Raw genomic sequence first — 14,401 nt, 5'->3', positions numbered from 1 at the left:
AAACATACCCATGTCTTCTCCATCCTTAAAAAATTCTCACTTGACCCTACTACCCTCCACAACAGAGTCTCATATTTTTCTTCCTTTTCATTGTTTAACTCCTGGAAAAGCCACCTACTCTCATTGCCTTCTCAGTGCAGTGAGAAAGGGGTTAAGGGGGGAGAGAGAATTTGGCGCTTGAAATTTTTTAAAGTTTAAAATAAATAAATAGCATTTGGAAAATTTAAGAAAAAAGAAAAGACCATTTACAAAAGGTACCTCTACCTCCTCTTCTTCCTCTTTTCTCTTAAGTATGACCTCATCATTCAACTGAAATTGCTCTCTCCAAAGTTACCACTGATCTCTTATTTGTCAAATTCAATGACTTTTCCTCCTTCTTCCTTCCTGATCTGACTAGAGCTTCTAATCCTAGTGATCACATTCTTCTCCTGAATGCTGTATCTTTACTAAGTTTTTGTGACAGCTCTAAACTCACTCTCTCTCTCTCTCTCTCTCTCTCTCTCTCTCTCTCTCTCTCTCTTCTCTCTTTCTTTCTCCTTCCCTTCCTCCTTCTTTCCTTCTCTCCCTCTGTCTCTGTCTTCTCTCCTTCCCTTCCCTGCCTCTATTTTTCTTTTTCCCTCCCTTCTTCTCTTCTTCCCTCACCCTTCTCTCTCTTTTTCTCTGTCTGTGTCTCTGTTTCTCTTTTTCTGTCTCTGTGTCTCTCTATGTGTGTCTGTCTCTTTGTCTCTCTCTCTCTCTTTCCCTCCTTATCTCCTTTCCTCCCCCTCTCTCTGTTTTTCTTTCTCTGTGTCTCTGAATATCTCTCTTTCTCTCTTCATTTCTTTCTCTGTCTCTCTGTCTGTCTCTCTTCTCCCTCCTTCGGTTGATCTGATTGCTCCTTCATTTCCTTTACTGTTCCTATACTGTAATATACTCCTACTGTATGACCATCATATACCCCAAGGTTCTAACCTAAAAATCCTCTCTCTCTTTGCTCTCTTAGTAATCTCATTAGCTCTAGAGTGATCGATCACTTATTATCTCTAGACAGAACTCTCCTAGTGTGACATATCTAGACCTAGTTGCATAAAATCAGTCCCATATTACCAACCACTGTAGGCATTAAAATTCAACATGTCCAAATCAGAAATCATTCTCATTCCATCCCCAATATACCTCCTTTCCAACTTCTTGCTTTTCTCAAATGACCACCATTCTTCTAATTACCCAGGTTCATGACCTTAAAGTGATTCTTGATTCTTCTCTCCCCTTCACCCTCACATCCAATCAGTTGCCAACCTTTGTCACATCAAACTCCATACATAACGTCTTTGGTATTAATCCTGTTTTCTCCACTCTCATGATCACCACTCTGCTTCAAGACTTTGTCTCTTCTCTCCTGAATGGTAGCAGCTACCTCCTAATTAGTCTCTTTGCTTCGAACCTCTCCCCTTTGCAATTCATCTTCCACGTGGCTTCCAAAGTGATATTATTAGAGCATAGATCTGATGATATCACTCCATATTGCTATCTTCAGCATTTCATTTTTGAGAGCCTTTCATACCTCTTGAAATGACTCCCTACTCTATGAAATTTTAAGCTATCGTACTGCAAAGGTCTTTTTCCTAGATACTTTTAAGTCCATTCTCAAATTAGTGTTTCAACTAATGGGTGGATTTTTTTTCCATGTTTAATTTTCTTACCTAAGAATTCCCTATATCAATGACATCAGATGTACAATCCCTGTATCTTTCCAAAGCCATATTTCCATGATACTTTCCATTCCATGAAGCATCAAGGACATCTCGGATCAAATTTGCTCTTTTATCTTAAAATTTTTTAGTTACTTCATTTCTTACTCATACATTATACATTTATGTTTAGAGATCTGAGTTATATCTCTGACTTCTTGGATACTATCACTTGTGAACAATCTCCTGTTTTTTGCTATTATATTTCTCCTTCTTTGGTATCTGTTCCTCTCTATGGTATTTGTTTAGGTTTTTTCCTTCTCCTTCCCCTTTCTTTTTTCAACAATCATTCTCAATCAGATTCTTAGGACTCCAGGAAGATTTCTATTTATATTTGCCCATCTGAAGTATACTCCACATCCTGGCTATTCCTTCATCTTAAGCCATGGTCTAGAAATCTAAATCTTATTGTCAGATACCATTTTCTTAACCAGCTCTTCACTTCCCCAAACCACTTTTCATTTTGGAAATGACAGTAATGAAAACACCATAAGTGCTCTAAGATCTTCATTTTCTTGACCAAGAGTTAAATTCCCCTAATATGCTCATCAGTTTCCTCTGGTTGGAATCACTGGTCTCCAAATGAATTTTCAAGAGAGGAAAATGTTTATCAGGTTTGTTGTAGGAGTCAGATTGCTATCTCTACGCACTGCTATGTGACCACGAGCAATGAGGAATTTGCAAGGGTACAACAAACAGATCCTCCACCACCTTTGGGAACTTACTGTGTTTACTGGTCTTCTGTCCAATTTTGTGATTTCCTCCAAGTTCATGCAGCAAGATAAAGAGTAAGAGGAAAAGTGATAGGTAGTGGGAATAATCCACGGTTGGACTTTGTCAAGGCATGATCTGTGGTGCATTAAAGGATTCGAGAGTAAAGGACAATGTAGAGTAAAATGGGCTCACCAAAAATCAATATTAGGACGAGAGGAGAAGATAGCCAGAGGAGTGGTTGATGTTCCGGGATAGTACTAAGGGAGAAAAAGCTAAGCACAGGAGTTGGTAAAATTTCTTTGGAGTTAGGGGCTGCCCTCATGGATATTCATTAATCATCTGAGCCACCTTTATCTGTATATCCCCCTTCCCTCTCATGGGTGAAGGAGTTGATCTAACCAGTTTGTATCAAAGGTGGAGATGCTAGAGTAGATTGAGGAAGACTCTCAGTGACCATCCCCCTCTCCCTTTGTCCTTCACCCCAGAGCCTGAAGTGACCATCGTCAAAGGACTGACAGACATGGAGGTATTCGCCGATGAGGACGTTGAGTTCCGCTGTGAGGTATCCAGGGAGCAGGCAGGAAACGTGGAGTGGAAGCTTCAGGGCCTGGCCCTGCAGACCAATGAGATGAATGAGATCTCAGTGGTGGGAGGCCGGACACACACACTGAAGCTGAGGAATGTCACGCCAGAAGACACGGGAACTATCTCCTTCTCTGTGGGTCGCCACACATCAACGGCTGAGCTCCTTGTCAAAGGTAAATGGGTGGGCCATTCCTGGGAGAAGGTGGGGGGGGGAACCAGGACATGGAGAAACAGAAACTTTCAGCAGTGTGATCAAGGGGTCAGCTGTTGTTTTTTGTGTGTGTGTTTTCCCCCTGAGGTAATTGGGGTTAAGTGACTTGCCCAGGGTCACATAGCCAGGAAGTGTTAAGTGTCTGAGGTCATATTTGAACTCAGGTCCTCCTGACTTCAGGGCTGGGGCTCTATCCACTGCACCACCTAGCTGCCTCACTTAGTACAGAATATTGTACTGTTTGCTGAGGGAGATTTAAGGTTCAGATTCAGTATAATTCCACAAGTATTTTATTAAGTGCCTACAGCCCACAAGATCCTTTTCTGGGTATTGGCAATAACTAGGATGTTTATTCACAAACTATGCCCTAGAAGAGTTTACATTCTACTAATAGCAGAAACATAATATTTCTTAAGTGAGTATGCCACAAATTAAATTGTGATGGGACAAAGGAAAGTTGTGAACTTGATATCCTGGGATATTGAGGAGGGAGAGATCCCTTTTAGCTGGAGCCTGAAGGAATGGATGAGGTTAGGCATTAGGAAAGGCTCTGTGGAAGAAGTAGCCCCTAAACTGGACCTTGATGGAAGAGGATTTCAGTGTATGGAGATGTAATGAGGGAGAACTGAAGTCATGGGGAACAACCTACACAAACAGTGCTGTGCTAAAGCTTGGGGCTGATTGTTAAATTTTCAGTATGAATATTTACACCACAGAAATGGCAAACACTATTGAATCAAGGCATGATTTTTTGTTTTGTTGATTATCTAGACTTGAGAAAGATATGGAGAAAATAGCAGACGTGCAGATTAAACTTAAAAATGTGTTGTGCATAAATTCCTTGTCTTCCCTCCCCCTCCAAGCTGGTTGTTAAATATTTACCAGCATATCCTGTAAGTAAATGCAGCACCAAAGAGATGAAACTAGCTAAGGAGAACAGACAGAGCATCAAATGACTCTCAGTTACTTCATTTCTAAAATGGGCAACATAAAAACTATACTACCTCACTTAAGATTATTATGAAGACAATATTTTAAAACCTTATGGTATATTGCAAATTATAGGTCTATAGGGAGAAAGATTTAAATCCTAACTTGGATGCAACCTACTCTGTGAAGGACTTTCTCCTTTCTTCCAGGCAATTACGGGGTTCAGTGGGTAGAACATCAGACTTGGAGTCAGGAAGTTCTGAATTCAAATTTGACCTCAGACACTAACTGTATGACCCTGAGCAAGTAATTTTACCCTGTTAGCCTCCATTTCCTTATCTGTAAAATGAGCTGGAGAAGGAAATGGCAAACCATTCTAATATCTGCTAGAAAAATTCCAAATGAGATAATGAAGAGTGGGACACAAACAAAATGAGTAAACCCCAAAAACTATATAAATAGGTCACACTATATAAATGCTGGCTGAAAATGGTCTCTTCTCAAATTTCTAGCACTTTGCCTGAACCCTATCTTTGTACTTATCTCACTCTTCCCTACATCATAGTCAATAAATATTTATTAAGCATCTACTATATTCCAACCACTGATGTTTAGGTATATCTTTAATCTCTGTGAGATTGTCTGATTCTTAAAAATTGGTTGTATATCCCCAGATCAAGGGATTTATCTTTGCATATAGTAGGTGCTTAATAATTGTGTATAGAATGAAAAATGTTCATTGAGTTGGATAGAAGATATTCTTCCTAAGAATAGAATTCATAATTTGCCCAGGGGAAGGGTAAGCAGAGGAGAGAGCAAATGATTCACGAGGTCAGGGAAAGCCCAAGATTTGATGTCAAAAGGTCCAGCTTCAAATCATAGCACTGTCTCTTCCTGGCTATATGACCGGAATATATGACCTATCACCCCTCTCTAGACCTCAGTTATAAGCCTTTCTATAAAATGGGGGGACAGAGGGGATTGGACAGAACTAGACCAGATGTTTTCTAAGATACTCAAGGGACCCAGAACTCCATGAATCATGCACTTAAGGCTCCCCGTTATTCATAGTCCTTCTCCTTGCTTCCAGCTCCACCTCCTGCCTTCTCTGAGAAGCTGCAGAACATGGAGGCCAAGGAAGCCTCCTCTGTCACCCTCCGCTGTGTTCTGGCCTCTTCTGAGGCCCAGGTAGAGTGGAGGAAGGGTGGGGAGAAGATCACCCCCAGTGCCAAGTATGAGCTCCAGCAACAGGGCAGCGTCCACACCCTGAGGATCCACCACCTCACCCCTGATGATGAGGGTGAATACACGTGTGAGAGTGGAAAGGAGAAGACCACAGCAGCTTTGACCATCCAAGGTAGGACGGGGACCTCTGGAGCAAAAGGGGGCAGAGAAAAGGGTCCCATGGTCTGTGTGCTCCTGGTTCTCTATACATTTGTTTGCATGTTGCCCTCCCTTTTAGATTGTAAGCTCCTTAAGAGCAGGAACTGTCCTTTGCCTCTTTTTGTATCCCTAGCACTTGACACAGTGCCTGACTCACAACAGGTGCTTAATAAATGTTCATTGATTGATTGATTGACTGGACAGACCTAGAAGGACTTCCATTTAAGGCTAAGCATAGGAAGAAGTTTATCCCAAGTAGAAAAATCCTAACAGTGGAAATATTTTCAAACCACTTAACCATTTTCCAAAGTACTTTTTCATTCATTATTTTATTCTGTTGTATTTATCAAGTGTCTGCTTTTGTGGCAAGCTCTATGCTAAATTCTTTATAAATATTATCTCATACGTTATGTTCACTTCTTTTTTCTGTTTTTTTCTCTCGTGATTTTTCCCTTTTGCTCTAATTTTTCTCTTCCAACATGAATAATCAAGAAATATATATTTAAAAAGTTAATATGCAATAATAACAAAAAATATTAAAAAGTATTATCTCATTTGATCCCCATAATAATCCTGGAAGTTAGGTTGGGAAAGAGAACATTCTATTAACAGCTGAGAAAACAGCAAGTTGTTGGGTATTTTATCCAGTTACACAATAATCGATTAAAATCTGCTGCTTACTAACTAGGTGACCTTTGAGAATTAAGTTATTTATTCCAAGTATCAGTTTCATCATCTGTACAATGAAAGAATTGGGCTAGATGATGTTCAATGTACTCTCCAGCTCTAACATATTATAATGATAAGATTCTGTATCCCAGAGTCCTTTGTAGAATGCAGGAAACAGTGGATCTTCTAGCATGGGCTATATATATGCCCAGGAGGGCTATGGAGTCAGTGGGTGCTGGTGATCAATCAGATCCTGTCCCTTCTCTGCTTCAATCCTGTCTGCAGCCAGAGTATCTTATCTTTGTTTCTTCTGTGAGTGTGACCCAATATGTCTGTCCGCTGCATTCCCAGCTTCCCCAGCCCTCTTCAAGCATGAACTACAGCCCCAGGTGGCCTCAGAGGGAGCTGTGGCCATTCTGCGGGCTGAGCTCTCCAAGCCCGATGCCCCAGTCTTCTGGAAACGGGGGTCCGTTCGACTTCAGCCCAGTGCCAAGTATGAGATGAGGCAAGATGGGGTGATAGTAGAACTGATCATTCGAGACCTGCAGCTCTCAGACGCTGGCAGCTATACCTGTGACTCCAAGGACCAGCAGACAACAGCCACTCTAAGCATTGCAGGTGACCAGGCAGTGATCTCCCCTCCCTATTTCCCATTTCTCTTGTATTTCAGGGACCCTGCCTTCACCCTCTTTGTACTTTTCTTCCCTTCTGCACACCTCCATGACCCTATCACCAAGGGAATCCAAGTCTGGTTTTAAAAGGACATGTTTTTAGGAACTTAGCCCACTTTATTACCTTTCCCCTTATTAATTATGAGTTCTGCTAGGGAACTTATATGTTATTGCTGAACTCCCTTTTGGAACTTAGCCTGCTACCAAGAGTGTAATAAAATATTTAATGCCTCTTGGTTTAGAAAAAAATAGGACATGTTTGACCTAGAGCCTTTAAATTTTTAAAGACCAGAGACCTTAGAACATCACAACATCATAGAATGTCAGGGCTATAAGGAAACATATATACATACATACATATATATTAACAGCTAAACATGTTAAGTCCAAGGTCACATAGCTAATAAATCAAGATCAGGATCAAAACCCAAGCTCACTCTGAAAACCCCCAGTGCTTAACTTCTCAAATGCATGTGACTTTTTTCTTATGTTAGAATGAATTATTATTTTTTTCCTCTAAGATCTTCCAAAAACCCATAAGCAATATAAAATCAATTGGCTGTTATAGTATGGTTTTTAATTCAATCAGTTAAGGATATTGGGTGGGATAGGACTAGGTGGGAATCATGGGAGGCTCTAGGAGTTCCTATTTAGGCCATATAGCTATGTAATTTTGGGTTTTATTATTCTCATCCATCAAATGAGAAGGGTTAGACTGAGAAAGATTGGTCTCTAAAGCACATCTCCTCTGGCTCCATCTGTTGTTGTTTGTCCTCCATCAGAGAGGGGATGCCATGACATGCAAATGAATTGAATTTGAGGGAGGGAGGGCTGTTCAAGGTCACCTGCCTCACTTTCCTCTCCTGAGCCATCTGGGCCCAGTGGCCAGATACAGATCAGGATGAATGGACCTGGATGCAATGGGAGATCTAGCCTTTTTAAGCTAAGGTCTTTAACAGGTCTCAGTTTTATGTAAAACTGTATGCAAAGGAAACGTGGCCTTCTCCTTGGAGAGTCTCTGAGTTGATGGCAAAGATCTAATCCCTGACCTTAGAAAGCTAGTTCTCAGATTGAGGGGAGAAGGGATGAGTGACTTCCTACCTGCCTTAGAGAGTTGATGTCTTGCTCTCTGTGACCCCCTCCCCAGCGCCTGAGGTCACCATTGTCGAGCCCCTTCGGGATGTGAAGCTGTGTGAGGGGGAGGATGCCAAGTTTGTGTGCCGGCTCTCGAGGGCCCCGGGGCAGGAGGTCCAGTGGCGCCTGGGTGGCGTGCCCCTCCAGTCCAATGAGATGAACGAGATCACCGCAGAGCGTGGCACCCTCCACACACTCACCCTCCGGAAGGTGACCGTGGAGGATGCTGGAATGGTCAGCTTTCACGTGGGGACCAGCAGCTCTCAGGCCCAGCTCTGTGTCACAGGTCAGCCCCCTCCGTGGGAGGTCCCTATTGTACTCTTAAAACTCCCTGGAATACTATCCCCCCTCTTGGAATGGTAAAAGGAGCCCTGGGCCCCGAGACCTGGGTGCTAGCTAATCTGCTTGGCTGCCTCTGGTGTCAGCTTGAACAAACAACCTCTCTTACATTAATCCTCCATTTTCTCATGTGGAAGAGCGGGGCTTAGACTAAATGACCTCCTGGTTTCTATCTGAGCTCCCCTAACCCCAACCTGTACTTACCCAGCTGCCTTCTGATGCCTTTGCCAACCCCTTCAGCTGCTTTTCCCTAATAACCTTTCTAGTCTCCCTTCGACGTCCACACTCTCCAAACCATGAAGATCTGGCCATGAGGTTCCCCATTAGCCAGCTGCATAAGGTGGTGGCCCATTGGGCCTGTTAACAGAGGCAGGGATCCAGAACAAAGGAAGAGACTACCCAAAAAGTATGCTTTTCCCTTCATACTATAACAGCAGTAAAAGATGACTATTTATAATGCTTTAAGGTTTACAAAGCACTTTACACATATAACCTCATTTGAGCCTTACAACAGCTTTAGGAGTAGATACTGCAGGCACTGTTGTTTTTTAGAGGAGAAGAAAGCTCAAGTGGTTTTGGTCACCAAGTGTCAGATGCAAAATTTAAAAGCATGTCGTTCCTGCCCAGGGTTGCATGGTACTACTGTGTGACACAGGTGAAAGGATGGATGGGGGGATGACTGTGCAGGTGATGGAGACAGAGTCTCCAGTCTGTCCTAGTGGATTGAAATTCTCAGATATATTGTGGAAGGGCAAAGGCCAGGACTCACTGACCTAAGCCACAATAAAATTAATTTTTTTTAAATTAAACTGACCCGAACTGGAAATTCCCCGCAGCAATGACACCTGTACATTTCCAAGAAGAACTCCAGGATGTCACTTCAACAGAGGAAGGCACAGCCACCCTACATTGTGAAATTTCCACACCTGGCACTCCTGTGGAATGGAGGAAAGGAGAGCAGGTCCTGAAGGCCAGTGCCAAGTATCAGATCCGCCAGGTGGGCACCCGGGCTGAACTCATCATCCACACCTTGGAGGCAGAAGACGTTGGTGCTTACACCTGCATCGTGGGAGACAAGCAGAGCACGGCCACTGTCTCCATGCAAGGTTCAATGGGAGCATGTGGGAAGGATGGGGTACCAGCTCAGAATTCTTAGATGGACATTATTTAGGAGGGCATATCACCCTACCCGAGACCAAATGAACCTCCTTAATACTCATCTCTGGCATCTGAGTTCCTCAAAACCTGTCTACAAAAAGACACAGTTCCATTGAGACCACTTAAATATACAACGTGTCATATTTAGGCTACACAACTGGTATAGCCTGAGATTTTGCCTGTTTGGAAGCCCCTACGTAACATTTTATGGGAGACTATAGTTGTCCCCAAGTTGTTAAAACTGAAAGAAACCTCATTAATTTTAAGGGAGAGATTTTTTGTGTTTATGTTTTTAGAGAAGATGGATATGAAATAAATGTATGTAGAATAAGGGGGAATCAGTGGGTTCAGTTTTGTTTAAACTTTTTTAAAGCTGTAGACAAAATCCCATATCAAAGTTTTTTTTTTTATAAAGCTGGCTAACCATAAGTCTGGGTGGAATGAAATGTCTTAGTAAGGAATTCAAATTCAGTTCAAATAAGCAAAGTACCTACTATGTGCCTGATGCTAGAAAAGATACCAAGTTGAAAAAAAAAAGGCATAGTTCCTGCTATTGAGAACCTTAGATCCTCCCAGGGGATAAATTCATAAACGCAAATACCATAAAAAAGGAGAGTACAATGGGGCCATAGGGGAGACACAGACCCAGTGCTCTAGGAAAATGTGTGGCCAGAGAGATATAAAGAGCCATGAATCTCAGTGGGCAAGGAGAAGCAAAGAAGATAAGTAAAGCTAATTTAGATCACTGGATATCTTGAGGAAAAAATGGATTTCTGTAGTGTTTGCTTCAATTTCCATTTGGATGGGCCAGAAATGTGCTCATTTCTAATGAAAGTCAACTCATAAAGTAGACAAAATTGAAGGCAGTTGCTAACTTGTGAGTGCAGTGGTTAGAGTTCTTGGGCTGGAGTCAAGAAAACTTGAGTTCCAATATGGCCTCGGATGCTCACTAGCTGTGTGATCTCAGGAAGTCATTCAACCAGTTTTCTGGTTTCCTCAGCTATAAAATGGGGATAATAATAGCATCTATTTTCCAGGGTTGTTGTAAGGCTCAAATAAGATAATAATTTTAACGTGCTTAGCCCAGGGGATGACCAGGTGATTCAGTGGGTAGAACTCCAATCCTGGAGTTCAAATCCAGCCTCAGTTACTTACCAGTTGTGTGCTCCTGGGCGAGTCACTTAATCCATTCTTCCCACCCCCTCAAAATAATTAAGATAATTAAAGCTTAACACAATGCCTGGTGCACAGTACACACTATATTAGTTATTATTATAGTGTCGTTCTGCCTGTTGAAAAAATAGAATATTTGCCATATCTATCTATATCTTTCCTTCTGTCTGTCTGTCTGTCTGTCTATCTATCTATCTATTTAATTCATAAGTTCCCAGAGGCAGCACTCTCAGCTCAAGGAACAAGTTTGTCAGTAAAATGTTTGGCACTGTAGTTAGCTACAATTCCCAAAGGAATTACCAGCAAGAAATCAAGGATCTGAAAATCTTCCTTCAAAGCCCTTACGGAGGGCAAAGAGGATTTAGAAGTGACCTGCAGAGAATTTGTGTTGCTTGTGTTTCTGCCAATATCAAGCAACACTTAAATGTATCCAAAGAGTACTAATGTCATTTCTGGAAGTGAAAAGACTGGAGAGACGTATCCTCATTCTCCACATTATCAGGGAAAATGGATGGAAAGCCAAAAGAAAAAAAAATAGTTTCAGGAAATAAAAAAAACTAACGAATATGAAGGGAGCCGAGATGATTGCCTGTGGTCTTTCAGTGATGGCAGAAAGCAGGAGACCTGTACTGAAAAGGGCAAATGTGGCAACTTTTTTATAAATGGAAGGAGACAGAGGACTCAATATATGCCAGCTGATTTCTATTCTTGGTAAAATTCTAGAGCACATCATTAAAGGGATAGTTTGTGAGAATGTACGAAGAAAGGGGGGATCATTGAAAAACCAATGTGGTGTAAGGCTTTTGATTAATAGATTTGCTTGATGGGTTGGACATTTTTACAAGGAGATGAGCCTTTAATTGGCACTTTGGTTGTATTTGCCTAAGAAAGATATGGACAGAAGTAAAAAAAATCTGGGTTTAAATTCTGCATCTGACATTTATTAACTGTGAGACTTTGGACAAGTTCTTAAATTTATCAAGGCCATGGTTTCTTCACCTATAAAATGAGAGGGCTGAGACATTTGACTTCTGAAATCCCTTCTGGTTCTAAAATTGTAATAAGAGGGAGCAAAAGCCCTGAAAGTTTCTTCTATGGAACACTTTTAGACACTGGGGAAAGTGTAATTGAAAAGACAGGAAAAGGAATGTTGCTGATTGGTTATGGACTATTGTAAGTCTTTTATGTGTTTCCTGTATTATTTATGTGTTCCTATAAATCCTTTGAAGTGGTTGAGCATTTTCCATTTTTTACTCGATATATACATTGCTACCTTGAATGCTTACATAGACTCTGGGGATCCTTTTTTTGGATACCTAGACTAGAGCTATATTCAGAGATTTTCCTTTGGATGAGGACATAATGAGCCAAGGAGATATTAATCTTTGGATTTATTCCAAAGATTGAACCTAGTCTGTGTAAGCCAGAGCAAAGGGCAATGTGGCATAAAATTAAGAGTTTGGACAAAATGATTTCTAAGAACATTCCCTACCAACTCTTGAGCCTATAACCCTATAAAGTTTTTTTTTAAAAAGCCATACTGATCTAAACCAATTCCAAGTTACATATTTTGGAGTCTTTTTTTTGTATGTGTGAGGTAATTGAGGTTAAATGACTTACCCAGGATCATATAGCTAGTAATTCTTAAGTGTCTTAAGTCTTCCTGACTCCAGGGCCACTGCTCTATTCACTATACCATTTAGCTGCCCCTAAAGTTATATATTTTGAACAAATGTTCATTGAAATGCACTGAACTAGAAATTCCCTCCAGCAGCAACACCTGTTCACTTTCAAGAAGAACTCCAGGATGTCACTTCAACAGAGCAAGGTACCGCCATCCTGCACTGCAAAATTTCTACACCTGGCACCCCTGTGGAATGGAGGAAAGGAGGGCAGGTCCTGAAGGCCAGTGCCAAGTATGAGATCCGCCAGGTGGGTACCCAAGCTGAACTCATCATCCACACCTTGGAGGCAGAAGACGTTGGCGCTTACACCTGCATCGCGGGAGACAAGCAGAGCACGGCCACTGTCTCCATACAAGGTTAGACTGGGGTGGTGAGAGGTGGGAGTTGGGGAGGGAAGGGGGGCAGTGTCACAAATTCAATGGTTTTGGATGGATGTGATATCTGAGGCAGGTAACATGGTTTTGTTAACATTATTTAAGGACATTAACAGGTAGCACAGTTGGGCTGACCAGTGGTCTACCTGAGATTTTTGCTTCTATTTGAGGTACTGAGGAATATTTTTGTGAGAGAATATGGTTGCCTTCCAAGTTGTCACCCTCCAAAGATACTTCATGAACTTTAGCAGAGAGTCTCTGAATCCATTATATCTAGTTTTGGTGGGTGGAAGACACATATGAAATTTAGAAAACATGCTACGGTAAATTGAACTCCTTATGAAAATATACTCTTCTATGCCAACAATTCTTTTAAAAGCCTTGATAAAGAACCTTGTCCGTAGTTTATGGAAAGTCTCTAAACAATTAAATCCACTGCTTTTCCCTCAGCTATTTACTAAGAGCCCACTGCTCTTATGCATTTCGCTGGGGATTAAAAAAATAAAATTTGGCACAATCTCTGACTTAAAGGAGTTTAAAGTCTATCAGGGAACAGGGGTGGGGAGAATATAACATGAAAAAAATAATGCCAGAATGATGTGATGGAGCCAAAGGTAAGAGCCATCCAAAGTATTCCACAAAAATCTAAGGAGGAATAAGTCAGTGTCTACTGGAGGCACATCAGAGAAGTGTTCATAAAGGAGATAGAACCTGACCTGGGTCTTTAAATTTAAGAGAGGAGAATTTCAGCAACTAGAAATTACTTTGTAAGAAATACATTGCAGATGGTGGTTAAGAGACTGCTTTCTTCCTAACAGTATGGTAAGGTAAGTGGCATATATTTTTTCCCCCATTTTATAGATGAGAAAACTGACACTTAGGGAAAAGAATGATTTCCCTAGGGCCATTTTGTTAATAAACATCAGAGCCAGTACTTGATCATAAATCTTCTGATTCCAAGGCTTTTTCCGCTTTTTCCACTTTTATACTTTTCCACTATACCATGAATTATCCATATAGAGCAGGGCCATTGGACAATATCCAAATGGACAATTATCTGCTTATAGAACTCAAACAGTGGGAGATTGTTGTACATAGCTTTCAGCTCATCATTGCCTATGGTTGCCTTAGCAAATGATTTTGCAGGCTTTAAATAGCCCATAGACCAGACATTCCCAATCCCTCATCTGCCTCAAGAATTCTTCATCTAGGGTCCACAGGTCCCAAAGAAGTCCACTATGTGTTTTCTGAGTTGTTTGTGGATTGTGGTAAGTTCTTTTACCTTATTTTGCATTTATTGTGGTTTAAAGAAAAGACTGTTCTGAATTCAGAATATACACTGTAACCCCAAAGAGTCTGTGATTAGAAGTCAGGGCAACAAGGATTTATTAAGTGATTCCAATATGCCAGACACTATGCTAAGTGCCTGAGGTACATAGAATCAGAAAGAAAGACTATTCTGCTCTCAAGGAGCTTACATTCTAATTCAGAAAGGTAATACATAGAAGGAAATTGCAACATGGGGATCAGTTTCAGAGAGTCCAAGAACCTTAAAAAATTATTTTGATAATTGTAATTCATTATATCTAGTTTCCTTCATAATCCCATATATATTTTATTTTATGCACTTAAAATGTTTCTGAGA

General features: G+C 41.1%; 1 protein-coding gene across 12 annotated transcripts in view; it reads left to right on the top strand.

Moving 5' to 3' along the window:
* The window catches only part of OBSCN (obscurin, cytoskeletal calmodulin and titin-interacting RhoGEF), a 324,327-nt gene that overhangs the window by 169,215 nt on the left and 140,711 nt on the right, over positions 1-14,401 (top strand). For 11 of the 12 annotated variants that reach the window (XM_031960192.1, XM_031960208.1, XM_031960173.1 and 8 more), the window contains 6 exons: positions 2,930-3,202; positions 5,261-5,527; positions 6,574-6,840; positions 8,041-8,313; positions 9,203-9,472; positions 12,469-12,738. In XM_031960192.1, coding sequence (XP_031816052.1) covers positions 2,930-3,202; positions 5,261-5,527; positions 6,574-6,840; positions 8,041-8,313; positions 9,203-9,472; positions 12,469-12,738 — 1,620 coding nt within the window. The remainder of the gene's footprint in view (positions 1-2,929; positions 3,203-5,260; positions 5,528-6,573; positions 6,841-8,040; positions 8,314-9,202; positions 9,473-12,468; positions 12,739-14,401) is intronic. The other variant, XM_031960151.1, reaches the window with a different exon arrangement.

Source organism: Sarcophilus harrisii, chromosome 1, assembly GCF_902635505.1.
Source record: "Sarcophilus harrisii chromosome 1, mSarHar1.11, whole genome shotgun sequence".
Taxonomy (NCBI): Eukaryota; Metazoa; Chordata; class Mammalia; order Dasyuromorphia; family Dasyuridae; genus Sarcophilus; species Sarcophilus harrisii.
Note: the sequence above shows the minus strand (reverse complement) of the source record. Positions and strands in the feature narration are given on the sequence as shown.